Source organism: Palaemon carinicauda, chromosome 21, assembly GCF_036898095.1.
Source record: "Palaemon carinicauda isolate YSFRI2023 chromosome 21, ASM3689809v2, whole genome shotgun sequence".
Taxonomy (NCBI): domain Eukaryota; kingdom Metazoa; phylum Arthropoda; class Malacostraca; order Decapoda; family Palaemonidae; genus Palaemon; species Palaemon carinicauda.
In genome coordinates this window covers 98,292,365-98,309,864 of record NC_090745.1, presented here as the reverse complement: position 1 = coordinate 98,309,864, position 17,500 = coordinate 98,292,365, and the positions used below count along the sequence as shown (strand labels likewise).

Genomic DNA, 17,500 nt, shown 5'->3' with positions numbered 1-17,500 from the left:
GAAAAAAAAAGAGAAGAGGATGGATTGACCATTAGCTATAAAAATTTGCCAGAATTGACAGTGTCATAGAAAGCATATAAATCAAGGAAGGACATGTCTGAGATCTTTTTCCTGCAACGGGTGATTACTAATATATATATATATATATATATATATATATATATATATATATATATATATATATATATATATATATATATATATATATATATATATATACATATATATATATATATATATATATATATATATATATATATATATATATATATATATATATGTTTTATAGCTACGAAAGGAAAAATGGAGACTTGATTGGAGTTAGTACTTTCATCCACTCAGGACATCAAGAGACTCAACAATGTTGAGTCTGTTGTCCTGAGTGGATGAAAGTACTAACTCCAATCAAGTCTTTTCATTTTTCCTTTCGTGGCTATAATACATTTTGTATTCATCACGTGTCAGATTTCGTGATTTCTACACACACACACACACACACATATGTATATATATATATATATATATATATATATATATATATATATATATATATATATATATATATGTACATATATATATGTATATATATATATATATATATATATATATATATATATATATATATATATATATATATATATATATATATATATATATATATATATATATATATATATGCGTGTAAACAACTTTTTAGAAAAGGGGCTCTTTCTTTTAGCAGTTGTATAATACTGACAGCAGTCGAATAATAATACGGCAGCTGTCATGCTACCGGCTATGAGAATAGAGGCCAGTTCATCCCTCTAAACAGTTATCTATGAATGAAAAGCGTAAAGAAAAAAAAAACAAATAGGCGGATGCGTGGATTGGGTATTTAAACAATAGCCTCTGTGGTGCGTGCAAAGTTCAATTGTAAAATGTGTAAACAATAAAATGAAAAGCCCTCCAGCACTGTTTATAATTCGAGACCAACAGATCGTTAAAGCAAAATGGAATCTGTAAGGTTTGGCGGTGAATGGTGCGTTACGCATCATGAATGGCCACCGTAAAGGGAAAAGAAGAAGAAAAAAGTTCTACGATGAAGATCAACAACTGAGCGAGCACAGTGCCGCGAGACAGGTGCAACGGTGGGCGGTTCGAGCCTAAAATCCCTCCAGTGTGACAAACTTCCGTTCATATTTATGCATCTCGCGTATCATTATGTATCGTCGTCGTTGTCCCAGCGCTGCATGTCGTTGGACGAAATATTGTGGGAAAACTGAGGAAAGCGACTCAATGATGCAACAATGGTCGAATACACAATGAAAACCGAGAATATAGAGGTACTGATTCACCCTCATTCAGCTGGGCCCAGGTGAGTGATGATGATGATGGAAACCAGCCATTGTTAAATTCCTAATTTCCTCTAAATTTGACCTCTTTTAGATGTACTCCTGCAGCCATAATAATGTTCCCGGTCTCTGTGTAGCTTTTAGTGGAGACTTTGAAATCCAAGACGATGCCCCTGACAAGTGACATATAATTCGATACGCAAATGGACCTAATAAGGGCAAACGTAGGATACTGTCTGTGTTATAAACAGCACTTATAGTATGGGGCCACTTGACCACTACGTCGAGACTGACCGTGACACCACCCTTGCAGATGACCAGGAAATTATTACTGCAACATTATTTATTGACTCGAATATGCAGGTAGCGTGGGAACGGAATCGGCTCCGTATTTGTGTTTACATTCTGTGCCTGGCTGGGGGTATCGGCTTTGCCGTCGGGTTTAATTTTTTCTTGCCTAATGAAAACGGATACAATTTGTCACAGTGATGTTTCCTTTGGCATTATGTAATTTTTGACATAATTCAATAATTTTTTGTGAGCTGTAATTTGAAATTGCTTTAGGCACAGGATGTGCGTTAGTGTTGTTTCTTTTTCGCAAACCTTCCCCATTCCGTACTAATGTATATATACAGATTCTCTTAAATTTCTTGACCCAGCCCTAAATAAGGTCTTGTTTCGTATTTTTAAGGTCCCGAATTTATATTATTTTGCATTTTTTTTACTTTATCTTATGTTTAAATTATTTTCTTGCAATGGCTGAATTACCCTTGTGCTCATTTGTTCATTCAGAAAAGATTAATTTTATCGCTGACTTCAGTGGTTCCATTGGATTTTTATCTTTATCCCGTTATTTATTATTATTATTATTATTATTATTATTATTATTATTATTATTATTATTATTATTATGTAACAATGAACCCAAGTTAATACAATTAGTTTGGACAAATTAAATATACAAAATAATACAGAACATTTAATACGTATATGTTCCGCTAAAATCTGAGGTAATTTAGAATTTTTTTTTTTTTTTTTTTTTTTTTTTTTGCATTTGCCAGTCATCATGTTCATTTAGACACTCTCATCAGAAGTCTTTGAGGTGCAATTAAATTTTTAACAGTTATAACGAGGTTAAACCATTTCTCTTAGCTTAAACTAAAATGAAACTGATTCTGTAAAAAATGTAAAATTTCTTGATTCCTGACTTTACATCAGCGTCCACCAGGCCTCTTATCCACCAAATACTGCTATCCCACCTATGGGATATTACTATAAATAATGTGTAACGTGAGCAAGATTTTGTACTGGCATATTCTGCTTTGCTGTGGCCTGATTGGTAACGTCTCCGCCTGGTGTTTGCCAATCGGGGGTTCGAGTCCCGCTCAGACTCGTTAGTGCCATTAGTGTCTGCCACCTTACCATCCTTGTGAGCTAAGGTTGGGGGGTTTGGGGGAGCCTATAGGTCTATCTGCCGAGTCATCAGGAGCCACTGCCTGGCCTTCCCTGGTCCTAGCTTGGGGGGAGAGGAGGCTCGGGTGCTGATCATATAATATATGGTCAGTCTCTAGGGCATTGTCCTGATTGCTAGGGCAATGTCACTGTCCCTTGCCTCTGCCATTCATGAGCGACCTTTAAACAACTGTTGGTCCCTAGACCAACGGACAATATGTATCGTTATACGACAGAGGACAGTTTTATAAGTCTAATTTTGAAGGAATTTCCTCGTAGTGCATCGTTTTCAGTCACCAGTACGCATGAAGGCGAGTCTCGTATGTCGTAAAAAAGGAAATATAAAATATTTTATGTACTAAAGAGTGCATATGTACATAGATATGAGAGTTAGTCTGTGTTCGTGTAGGAGAGCGTAACATTACATCAACGACACGCTCCATCGACGGTATAATCACTGTCATTTGATGCCATTCGGCAGGAAATCAACTCGGCTCCACCCTACTCTCCAGATCCCTTTCTCAAATCAAAGTGCGAGGCGAAAGTTGTCAAAGTGCTACCGTATATGCAGGTGGTCTTGCATCAGTTAGGTGGAAAGCTGTGACGGAAAAATACGTCCGTAAATGTCACACTTCAGTTTCTGCCCGTTGAACCCAACATTCTCTCTCTCTCTCTCTCTCTCTCTCTCTCTCTCTCTCTCTCTCTCTCTCTCTCTGAAAAACTCTGGTCACTGCTGTGGATGAACTCCATATGCAGCAGTACTTACCAGTAGCTTCAAACCTACACAAAGGATCATCAACACCTCATCTATCCCCATAACTCACTGCGACATCCACCCGCCCTTATACGCACTCCCCCAGACCATCTATCCAGACCTCCCTAGGACTTACTCTCCCCTTATCTCTCAGCACTTCTGAATTACAAACGTTTTCTCTAGCCTATTGCCGTCCATTCTTTTCGCATAACCTACATACCTACCTCAAAAACTCTTATATGATATTTAAATGTTGTCACTGTTCTTAAAATATTTTATTCTAATTGTTCACTACTCCCTTTATAGTTTATTTATTTCCCAATTTCCTTTCCCCAATTTCCTTCCTTGTTGGAGCCTTTGAGCTTACAGCATCCTACTTTTCCAACTAGAGTTGTGGCTTAGCTTGTAATAATAATAATAATAATAATAATAATAATAATAATAATCTGCACTTGCACGTATGCAAACCTTTCCAACATTTCTCACTTTAACAATTCTGATATTATCACACAATCTAGTTTTAGGAGGCTCAGCCCTTTTTAATTCAATCACATTTAGCATTCACGCTTCAATTCCATAAATTGTAGTTAGTTCAAGAATTCCGTTAAGTATTTCTTTAGCATACACCAGTGAATCAAATTTCCCCCTCTGGGTTCAATGGAAATCCGATATCTCCCCAATCTTTTGCGCACATATCTTTCATACTTCTTTTCTGTAGCTTATTATATTTCCCCATCTTATCATCACCCAATATGGGCCAAATTCTATAAATCAACTAAAATCCTTATGTTTACCCTCAAATACTTATAAGAATCAACTTTATCATTCTTACACCATCAATATAGGTAGTAGGTTGGCCAGGGCACCAGCCACCCGTTGAGATACTACCGCTAGAGAGTTATGGGGTCTTTTGACTGGCCAGACAGTACTACATTGGATCCTCCTCTCTGGTTACGGTTCATTTTCCCTTTGCCTACATACACACTGAATAGTCTGGCATATTCTTTACATATTCTCCTCTATCCTCATACACCTGACAACACAGATTACCAAACAATTCTTCATCACCCAAGGGGTTACTGCACTGTAATTGTTCAGTGCCACTTTCCTCTTGGTAAGGGTAGAAGAGACTCTTTAGCTATGGTAAGCAGCTCTTCTAGGAGAAGGACACTCCAAAATCAAACCACTCTTCTCTAGTCTTGGGTAGTGCCATAGCCTCTGTACCATGGCCTTTCACTGTCTTGGGTTAGAGTTCTCTTGCTTGAGGGTACACTCGAGCACACTCTCCTATCTTATTTCTCTTCCTCTTGTTTTGTTAAAGTTTTTATAGTTTATATAGGAGATATTTATTGTTGTTACTCTTCTTAGAATATTTTATTTTCCTTTTTTCCTTTCCGCACTGAGCTATTTTCCCTGTTGGAGCCCCTGGGCTTATAGCATACTGCTTTTCCAACTAGGGTTGTAGCTTAGTAAGTAATAATAATAATAATAATAATAATAATAACGTTCATAGCTCCTTATTCCTGGTTTCCATTTGCGCTCATTATCCATCCTCATTTTAACGCTCAGCGTTCTTTTCTTGTGGTCACTTTTAAACTCGTTTACCCTGTACTGCAGTTTATCATTTTTATGTCTGATGAGTACATCATCTGATCAGCAAACATCAACCATTTCATAGTCCATTCCATTGCCAGCTAAATTCTTTATCCCACGGTTTCAAACTTACATTGACGGCGTTTCCCAGGTCTTTTTGGATCTATCTATCTATCTCTCTATCTATCTGTCTATCTATCTATCTACCTATCTAGATGCCATGTCCTCGATATGGGCAGTCAATTGTCTCAACCAGGTCCTGTCTCTAGCTCTCTGTATAAATTGTCCAGCTGTTACATTCTCATTTACATCTTCTAGTAAGCAGTCCAAAAACTTTTTCCTTGGCCGACCTCTTGCTCTTCTCCCCCCCCCCCCTATCTTTCCTGTAAGGCACAAAAGTTCGATCTTTTCTTTTCTTATTACATGCCCCAGAAATTCTTGTATCACTCCGTCCTTAAAGACGATAATCAACCAGGGAAATGAAACACACCCTTATCTCAGAACCAGTTTTGCACCTAGCCAGTCACTCATGCTTATACACTTTGCCATATTTTTGTTATATCATAGTATTTTCAACTGCTATCAACTTATACCATATCAAACTCCATATGGCATTTATAAACTTCGTCATAAGTTTTTAGGTTCATATTATTATTATTATTATTATTATTATTAGATAAGCTACAACCCTAGCTGGAAAAACAGAATGCTATAAGTCTAAGGGCTCCAACAGGGAAAAATAGCCCAGTGAGGAAATAAGATAAATAAACTTTAAGAGAAGTAATGAGGAATTATTATGGAATATTCTAAGAACAGCAACAAAATGCCACATACAGCTATTTCCCTTTCAAACTCATCCCACATACTCTCTTCCTTGCTTGTAACCTGTCTTATTTTATCAATTAAACAACTATCATTCACCTACGATACATTATTTAATATTCCAATCCTTTATAATCCTTACAGTCACCTTTACTACCTTTACATTTATACACTAGAACAATTATTTCTCTCAACCATTCTTTTTGAACCCTTCCTCCATCCAGACATACCATATAAACTCTAGTCACTACCCAGTCACACTATTATTACCATACCACAGCATCTTTCTAACCCCCGTCACCTAATGCGTTTCCTTTCTTTAACCTCTAAATCATCTTTCTTGCGTCTTTTCTTGATTTCTCATCCTTACACTAATTCTTCCAAGACATGCATTTGCCAGCATTGCCTTTTGTCTATTCTCCACATTCATCAAATCTTTCAGCCATCCACTCCATCGGTCCAGGACAGCATTCATGCCAATGGAGCATCTTTGTTAACTAACATTAGCTAACATTTCTCTTTTCCTTTCGTATTTCTATTATTGGACATCTTTTATCCCCCAATCTTAACTCATGTATTCCTGAATATGCTATTCCTTTCATCATGCAACTACTTAACTACTTTTTCCTTCACTTTTTATTCCTTTATCATATATATTGTTTTTATTTCCTCTTGATGTTCTTACATACCCAATGTCACCAGGATCCCATCATCGAATTTTGAAAACTATACTTACTCCTTGCCATGTTTTCTCAAGCCTAGCACACAGTTTGTATGATCTCATTGCCCTCTTAATCACATTTACAACCACATTTCTATTCGTTTCTTTCCAACTTGTATCAGATTGTACCCTCAAGCAAGAGAACTCGACCCTCAAGACAATGGAAGGCAATGGTACAGAGGCTATGGCACTAACCAAGACTACAGAACTACAGCACAATGGTTTGATTTTGGAATGTCCTTATCCTAGAAGAGTTGCTTACCATAGCTAAAGAGTCTCTTCTACCCTTACCATGAGGAAAGTAGCCACTGAACAATTATAGTGCAGTAGTTAACCCCTTGGGTGAAGAACTGTTTGGTTATTTCAGTGTTGTCAGGTGTATAAGGACAGAGGAGAATCTGGAAAAAATAAGCCAGGCCTTTTGGTTTATGTGTAGGTAAAGGAAAAATGAGCCGTAACCAAAGATAGAAATCCACTATAATACTGTCTGACCAGTCCAAGGACGCAATAACTCTCTAGCGGTAGAACTTAACGGGTGGCTGGTGCCATGGCCAAGCCAACGAAGGCAGCAATTGTTATTTCATTCATATTTGAGTGATGAGTTTAGTTCACATTTTAGGATTTCTTAATTTCATGTATTAGTATTGAAATGCTGTAACTGCTAAGCCTTGTCATAATGATTTCATAATGGTAAGAAATTTTCATATTGAAAAGGATCCTTTTGCTATGATATAGGATTGGATATTCTTCTAGCGACTCTATTGCACGAATTGATGTACCACAATCTAGCAAATTTATATTCGCCATTATCTTCTAACAAGTATACTCATGAATATTCTTGTATTCTATAAACACACTTTTGTATGTTGGCCTCCATTCTCTATACATTATTTTTTGTGCCTCTCAATATTTATACATTGTAGGATAAGTAAATCTTTTGACATACCCCTTTATTTTGATTATATTGTCATCTTTTGAACCTACCATCTCAGATTTAACTTGCTTTCAAAGTAATTATGTACACTTTGAAGCACAGGAATTCCTGTTACTTGACGTCTTGTTTTATAGCACAGAGGTTTTCTATGTTTATCTAAATTTCCATAAAAGAACGCATCTTACTTCTATTTATCCCATTCTATTCCATTTTCTATTTATTTTCGTCTATTTTTTTCTTACTCTCTTTCTCCTATCTATCTATATATGAACATATATCACAAGCACACGTGATTTCAATCAATGTAAATATCACCCACGAATGGCATTTAATACCGAATTCTATCTTGGGAATATATATCCACTTGGAATTCATTTTATGGTAACAGCTTCTGGCCGGGTGGAGATTCGAACCCCCACCTGTGGGCTGGAAACCATGCCAGCAACGACTCTTCCGACTGAGCTATCAAGAGCCAGAAGCTGTTACCATAAAATTACTATCTATATATGAGTCTTTCAGTCGAGAAACATGCCAAGCACCATTTTAAAAAGTGTCAGGAATCGTGATTGAAAATTGCCAATTTTCAAATTGTTTATATTATTATTATTATTATTATTATTATTATTATTATTATTATTATTATTATTATTATTATCAATATAATAATAATAATTATTATTATTATTATTTTTATTATTATTATTATTATTATTTTTCAATCGCGATTTCTGACACTTTTTAAAAATGGCGCTTGGCATGTTTCTCGACTGAAAGACTCATATCTATCTACATAAACCTTCATACATATACGGATTCAATCGTACATTCATCACAGAATAGAAAATCTACTCCAGAACCCTCTTTAGCATAATGACTTTATTACCCCTTAATTACCATACATTTAGTCATTAGTGCAAACAATGGGGTTTAGGCTGTATACTACGCAGAGGAGGATAACTTTTCAGTAAAAAAATGTCAACAATAGAATTAATTTCACTCCGGCTTTGACCCAGGTGCCTGTCTACTCATGCAGGACGGTGGTGGCCTTCAACCAAGGTCTCTATCTATTTGCTTTATTTTCATTCTCCCGATGACAGCCTCCGAGTGGCAGTCGATCTCTCTCTCTCTCTCTCTCTCTCTCTCTCTCTCATTTATTAAATGAATTCATGATTAAATCCTAGTTAATTTCCAGATTTCCTCCATATCAGATGACTCTCTCTCTCTCTCTCTCTCTCTCTCTCTCTCTCTCATTTATTTAATGAATTCGTGATTAAATCCTGATTAATTTTCAGGTTTCCTCCATATCAGATGACTCTCTCTCTCTCTCTCTCTCTCTCTCTCTCTCTCTCTCTCTCTCTCTCTCTCCTCTCTCTCTCTCGCTTCGTTTTCGTTGCTGTCTTTTGACTATTTTCACTCATTAATCTCAACTGGCAATCTGGCTCCCTCTCATTTGTCGCTTTTAAACAACTACTTATAATATTATATTATTATTTTTAAAGTTTTGTAATCAAAGCTAATCTTTCGCTATCATGATATTCTTATTTTTCATTTCAGGAAATTCAAGGCCTTTGCATACGTAGGCATAAGGATAAAACAAGGGCGAACAGTTCTTTAAGCTCAATGCGTGACTTAATGTTTTAGTTGACGGCGTTACATTCTACACTTTAATTCTGAAGAAATTCACAGCTTTTCCATTTTTCCTTCGTTTTTATGTATACCTTTTAATTTTGTTCACGCATTTGCTTCTCTTATGCTCTCCTTACTTACATTTTGAAATTGCTTATATATGTTTTGTTCATTTGATAATTTTACTTTGCGTATATTCTGTCAGACCTTCCTTTTGATTTTGGTGAAATTGGATAGATTACGGATTTCTTTATATTTTGACATATAAATTCAATATCTTTGTTTAAATGACCATTACACTTGTATGATATAGCACCCCTAAATGTGAGGGTGTTCCCTGATAAGTGACTTCATCTCTATGTTGAACAGGTTGGCATAATTATGTTTATAGTTTATATATGAAATATCTGTTTTGATGTTGCTACTGTTTTTGAAATAATTTATTTTGATTGTTCATTATTTGCTTTATCGTTTATTTTTTCCTTTCCTCACTGGGCTATTTCCCTGTTGGATCCTTTGGGCTTGTAGCATCTTGCTTTTCCAAGTAGGGTTGTAGCTTACCTAGTAATAATAATAATGATAATGATAATAAAAGTATTCACGGCTACGAATACTTTTTCTTTCTTTGATTGGACAAGGTAGAATTATGCTTTCTTGATAGCTTGCCTTTTACTAAAAATAATAATTTCTCTCTCTCTCTCTCTCTCTCTCTCTCTCTCTCTCTCTCTCTGATTGGTCAAGATAGACGTTTGCTTTCTTGAAGGCTTCCCATCTACTAAAAACGCTAATAATTCTCTCTCTCTCTCTCTCTCTCTCTCTCTCTCTCTCTCTCTCTCTCGATGGGGTCAATGGATGGAAAATAATCAAATGAAATCAGAAATGTAACTCGGAGCATATAAAACTTATGTTTTTTCTTCTAATCATTATTTTCGTTCTTGCTTTATCTGAATGTTCCAAAGAAAATGATTACTGCAAAATTATAAAAAGAGAAGGTTTCGTAATATTACATGCTTATATCCCACTTGCGGCTGCAGAATAGTTGTATTGCTGTTTAACATGGCGTAGAATGTGAGAGAGAGCTTCTCATGAAAATCTCATATATATATATATATATATATATGAGATGACGAATGGAGAATAACTGATTTAAAAGCTCAAGAAAGAGATGACTGACGAAATCTAACCGAGACCCCTTATGTCAATAGGTGTAGGAGATGATGATGATGATGATGGATATATATATATATATATATATATATACACACAGTATACTGTATATGTGTCTGTCTTAAGCGCGTGCACGTCAGTATTATTAGTTAGCTCGAAAATGTTAAGCCGACACCTTTGATTTCTGAAAGAAGAGAAAGTTGTCGGCGGAAATAATGATCGCCATCACCCGTGTTTAAATCCCCACCCCCTCCCCTCTGTTTACAAACAACCCCCCCCCCCACCCCATCGTGTTCTCTCAATCAGTGAATGCGTCCTTCCATGCAAGGAAATTTATGGTTTAATCCTAAGGCGCTTTCGAATCCCGGTGTGATTCAATAGGTGTTGCATTACTTTTATATCAATAAAGTCAAATTTTATAAAGTTTATAAGTGTGAAGTGGCTTCATTTTAATGCGAGACTCTGGGATGGAACATACTTATTGACTCTGGAAGGAGCATGAATTGGCAAAGGGAAAGTTAGATAAAGTGAGAAAAGATCAAAAGGAACGAACATGAATGACAAGTAAATGACAACATTCAAGGCAGCTAGAGCTGAAGGGACGCTGTATGTAACCTATAGTGCCGTCTACGGTATTCTGTGCAAGATACACTTTTAAGTGTTTCTGTCATCTCCACAATATAATAAATAGCAAGTGTCTTTATGTATATATATGTATATATATATATATATATATATATATATATATATATATATATATATATATATATATACATATATATATATATATATATATATATATAGAAATAATAGTATATGCGACCCGTCAAAAATGACGGCTGAATGTTTAGATAGATATACACGCAACTCCCTCTCACTATGGTCATACCCTAGTGAGAGGGGGTGGTGTGTGCATATCTATCTGCTTATTAGTCGTCTTTTTTTTGACAGGTGGCGTACACTAGTATATATATATATATATCTATATATAAGTATATATATACATATATATATATATACATACATATATATATATATATATATATATATATATATATATATATATATATATATATATATATATATATATGCTCCTACCAGAGAAAAGTATCAACGATAGTCTGGCACATTCATCCCTTAAATGCTGAGTTGTGAATGCATCCCGTATGGAGTTAAAACATTAGTTTCTTCATACACCTACAGTACATAGAAAGCGTATCCAACGGCATTTCACACACTGCGATATTTTCCATTATTGAAGGGGAAAATAGGTATGAAAGAGAAATCTAATATGTATATATATATATAAATATATATATATATATATATATATATATATATATATATATATATATATATATATATATATATATATATATATATATAGTGATTTTGCTTATTCACAAGTTTGTATATTTCAGCAGCATTCTCGTATTTATCTTTAAAGTTACCCTTGTTCCTCTGGAAATTATTTGCGTCTTCTTGGAACCCGCCTTCCTTCTCTCACGCTATTCCTTATGATCATCATGACTCAGAACTGGAGTTCATCTCCATAAGGTCACCGCCCTTTTTGAAAATATTACTTGTAAATTGCTCGTCGTGATGTAAATTAAACATCACAATCGAACAAATATTATGGTTGAGCCCTAAAATTCTATACATCTTTGATATGATAACATGCTTGAAAGTCAGTTTGACTTTTGCAGATCCTGAATAGATGATTTTCCGTCTTTGTTTTAACTGAATCACTCGACTTTCCTTATGAAAATGAAAATTCTTCAATGAAAATATATGATTGTTAATAACTAGTTTTCATGTTTTTTCGACGTTTTGCAACAGCAGAAATTCATTTAGATAGAATCATGTCCAACCACATCCATTTTTATCTTTTGCAGTATCATAACTTATCTATCTAATGTCCATTTTTTTTTCTCTGATAATAAAAAAAATACTCTGTTATAAACTGGCAACTTAAGTATTTTTCGCCACATGTAATGATTGATTTTTATATTTTAGACTAGTAATGAGTTACCTCAAACTATCATATTTACACGATTTTATTTCTATCACAAATTTTCTATTCTCTCCCCATTTTTCTTTGTATGTCCCTTTGATGTTTTATATTTATGTTAGTGAATGTTGATGCATATATTCTCCTTAATAATTTTACCCACAAACTTCACATCTCCACAAGGTTTCTATCCCATCTTCTACTAGATCTCGGTTTATTTACGGCTTCTGATAGGAGTAGGACAATTATTATTATTATTATTTTTTTATTTTTTTTTTTATTTTTTTTTTTTTGAGAAACCTTGTCAACACAGATAATTATGAATAAAGAAATGTGAAAAGATGGAAGACTGAGTTTTATGGTTTGGTCACGTGGAGATAATGGGAAAGGATGGACCAGTTAAAAGGGTTTGTAAATCTCACTCTTAAGGTTATTGGGGATATTGTAAAGCTTTCTGTTTGTTTATTTTTTTTCTGGTGAAGTGTGGTATTTGAATGCTCTTGAAAAAATAAAGCTGCTGGGTGAACACGAAAGTAAGACTGTGAGTGCTAGAATGAAGGTGAATATAGAGATATGGCTAAGGTAGTTTAAGAGTTGTTTGATGTGATAAAATTGATTAAAAGCCTTTTCTAAAGTTAGCCACGGAAAAAAGAATTGAGATTTGAGGTAAGTAAAATAGATTTCTCATCCTTTTTTAATTTTTTAGAGGATGGAGAAGAGGCCTAGATAGTGTTGTGTTAACATAGTGGTAGAGTGAAATGAATTATCTTTAATGACCAGGAAATACGAGATTGCATACAAGTTGGTAGAGATTACTGCATTAATATAAGTAAGGGGTTTATATATGGCTGATAGAAGCAGCTTTATCTTATTTCCTATTTATCTGAGGTCATCTGTCTACAGAAAATAATTTTCTGTCGATAGTAATTTTTTTTTTTGGCAGAGGAAATAAGATTACTTACATACTGTACATGAAACTGTAGAAGAATCAGTAGCCATAAAGCAGACAGTGATGAATATGATTACTCTTGCTATTGAGAATTTTCTGCCGAAAGCATTTTTTGCGCATAGGAAATATAGTTACTAACATACTGTATACGAAACAGTAGTAGAAGCAGTAGCCATAAAGAAGACAGTAATGAATATGATTACCATTACTATTGACATTATTAGTAAAGGGATGACGCCATTCCTTTGGTCTGTCCGTAATGAGTCTTTTGCAATACACCTGTTTCCTCCACCTCAGCCACCAAACCACGCAGCGACCTTCGCTCTCCACCCGTAGCATAGTTGCGGTGGACGGAAAATAACCGTGAAGCCCCCCGACAGATCTCGCACCATTTTGGGAAACGTTCCTTGGTTGGTCCATGTTCTCATGTTCTCGGATTCATAATAATAATAATAATAATAATAATAATAATAATAATAATAATAATAATAATAATAATAATGATGATGAAAGCTTCATCATGTAGATGTAGAGGCGACAAGGATCTCGTTTTAGGTCTGCATTTGATGAAAGAGGACACTTTTAGTGGAATCCTGTAGGATTAAGGATTTATTGTACATTTGATGGTCTCTCTCAGTAATTTGTTTGAGGTTAGTTGTTACACACACACACACACACACACACACACACACACACATATATATATATATATATATATATACATATATATATATATATATATATATATATATATATATATATATATATATATATATATATATATATATATATATACACACACACACACACACCCATATACAGTTGGGGGACTTTGAAAAGATACTATTGCGCCTAACATGAATTTTAACTTTGAGGAACTTTCCTCGAAGGACAATTAACACAATCTAATGTGAAATTTTACCTTTGAGTGACTTTCCCTTAAGGATAATTATCACATCCATCCGGTCATGGTCTGGACTGGGGTTATCGTCCCTGAGATCTTCAATATAATGTTAGTTCTTAGAAAACTCCTGCAATGTTAATTTCACGGCATAAATGATACTCACACCAAGCTTTTATAAACAACCGATTCTGCTTCTTTGTAGTTCTCGGAATTCAGGATGTTTATAAATTTTTTTATCACGTGAAATCCAGCTACGTCGATCTCATGTTCAATTGTTTTTTTTTTATTATTAATGATGTTTCTCTGTATTGTAATTCAACTTTATGAGGTTATTTATATATCAACTTTATGAGTTTAATACATATCAACCCCATAATATTATTGTCAATACATTAATTTAATAGGGTTACTCTCCACCTAAATTGAATGTGGTATTTGTTATGCAGTAACATAACGAATATTCTTCCTGATACTACAGTAAATATATTGCAAATGTTCATGATTATAAATTCCGATATTTTCGGAAGCTGTTGACCTTTTCAAAATAATATGCTAATAGTTGAAAAATCGCTCAGACTATAAGCATTTCAGTATGAAATATGATGTTAAATATAGTCATATAGATAACAAGATCGAGATATTGTATTATGTTTTAGATTCTGTGTCCATCCATATAGTAAAATACCCGTAGAGTTTTTCACATTTTGAAGCCAAATCTCATCTTCTATTCTTACATAAAAATTTAAAGTGGCGGGATGTGTGAGCGTACGGATCACACACACACACACACACACACACACACACACACATCTATAAGTATGGTAGGTGGTTATAGATAAAGCATATTATGAACCAAACTAAGCATTATCACATTTCATTCATCAGGTGGCTGGATCTGTTGATAAGTCCTTTGGTCTTGTTTTCATTTAGCCTATGCTAAATATGGAGAAGGGTTAGCGGTTACATTGACTCGCTCATTAAGATATCATTAAGTTTGATATCTCCGCTTTCTTTATCTTTGTTGAGTTGGAATCTAGATGTTATTATATCTTCCTAGAGATTAAGTGGTGGGCTTCCTACGTACATATATCGTAACCTGAAGGAAAGTAGTACTAGGAATTTAATACCTTTATTCGTGGTTTCTTTTTAAAAGCAAATAAGTTTTGCGAGCATGTTAACATTTTGTATTTACTGTACTCTTATTCAAACAAAATCTTATCAATTTTAACAAACTTACCATCTTGTCAAGAAAATATTTTTGGTTTAACTGAAGACAGTTTTTTCGTAGTTGTAGGAAACTTTTTTACCCAAATTTTTGCCTTGGCAAGGTTTTGCTAATATCGTGATGTCATGCAAAATTTGCCATATTTGTCTTTCGTTCATGGAAAATGAAGGAAATTCGAAAGAGGAGTGACATTTTTTTCCTAGATTATATTAGTATTATCGCAAACTCGGTATGTTTTATAGTTTCCATTTAAATTTACGGTTTCCCTGTGATTGTCTCCTTCGGTTGTATATAGTAAGTACTGATTGTAAAAAAAGGATTTATTATATGTATTAAAGAAGTTTATCAAAGTAAATGGGAACATGACAGCGGCCATTTAGTCTAAAAGGGCGTAGCAAATTGCAATAGATATAACAAAGCCACATTTGCTTTAATTTACTCGTAAAATGTCTTCGTTTTGGTTAATCATACTCTTCTTTAATAGATATAATAAATCCCTTTTTTTGCAATCAGTAAAAAAAAAAAAAATACTTATAGAGTAAACGACATTTCGCTGGTGTTCTCTAACATTGCTTAAAGTCCATTTATAATTAAGTACTAAAATATGTTTCTTAATAGACGGTCAGTATGTTAATAGGTGGCCGCTGTCGTGTTCACATTTACTTTGATAAACTTCTTTAATAGATATAATTTGTTTTAATTTACTCGTAACCTGTCTTCGTTCTGGTTAATCATGAGGTTGTTATGAATAAACTCCTTAACTCAGGTGTTGAAAGGTATGTACTGTACATTGTGCTATTTGCAGTTTTTCAAGTGGCCGGCTGCGGAGAATTGTTTTTACAGGTGGTGTTATAGTTAGTGAGCTCAGAGCTATTGTCTCTGGAATTCCACAAGGTTGTTTTCCAGGACAATTGTTATAATTAGTCAGTACTAAACCCGCGATTGTTGGTCTTCAAAACAAGATCGTGCAGTTATTTGCTTTAGCTGAATACAAAAAAAAAAAAAAAAAAAAAAATGTAAGTGTTCTAGTTAGTCATGGATACGGTTGTACTTCAGAAAAACTTGAAAAAATGTTTAGCAGATCTTGCACTGCATTCTCACTTTTCAATAAACTGTGGCTATGTAAATATACAATCTGTAGGTAATAAGACTGTTCAAATTCGAGAATTGATAAACGAGAAATATTTGGATATGGTAGCATTATCTGAAACATGGTTGAATAACTTGGACAAGGCAAAGATCACTGAAATGACGCCCCCACACATGCCTTCTTTCACATAGTGAGAGAAGGTAGGTATGGTGGGGGTGTCGGACTCTATTCATAAAAGTTACTCAAATCTCAAAACGTTGGAAAGAATTAGTGTAACAAGCTTTGAATATATAGAAATGAAATTTACGATAAAAAACAGAAGAATATCCTTTGTAAAAAATACGTGATCTGAAACTATAAATACTCTGAACGAACAAGGTAAAACGACAGTGGAGGTCTTGTAGAGAGTAGGGTTCTCGGGCTGTATGGGACCGGAAAAGCAGCCATCAAAGTAAAGTAAGTAAGTAAAGTACCTACAGTGACACTAATATACTTACAATGACACTGATATACTTGATAACCATTAATATTTAATGATGCATAACGCTACCTTACACTATAAGCTTTCTTTCTTGCTGCGCTTGAAAGACACATGCAATGTCTTTAAAAAATCTGTGGTTTTATTCACAAGGTTTTCTGTATCTAAAATGGTTATCGTATTAGTATCACTTTACTCCGTTCTTTTGTGGTATATTTCAGGTATTTTGATCATTTGTTTGAATCTTTCCATTTCATAAGACTAAGAACAAAAATTAATGTGTTCCATTTCCTTAACAGTGGTGTTCTGTTATACGTATTTTACCCATTAGGTTAACGTTTTTATTCTCTTAACAGTGTTTTATTCGTTTTTTTTACCTATTAATTTATCATTTTCCTTATTTATTCATCATCTGTTCATTTCTTCTTTCCTTTTATGTATTA

The 17,500-nt window shown here is 34.2% G+C and overlaps 1 protein-coding gene across 1 annotated transcript in view; it reads left to right on the top strand.

Annotated features, from left to right (window-relative positions):
* The first annotated feature begins 1,128 nt into the window (after nt 1-1,128).
* Nucleotides 1,129-17,500, top strand: part of LOC137615339 (uncharacterized) — a 244,782-nt gene continuing 228,410 nt past the window's right edge. The window contains exon 1 of the mRNA XM_068345140.1: nt 1,129-1,354. Coding sequence (XP_068201241.1) covers nt 1,287-1,354 — 68 coding nt within the window. The 5' untranslated portion in view covers nt 1,129-1,286. The remainder of the gene's footprint in view (nt 1,355-17,500) is intronic.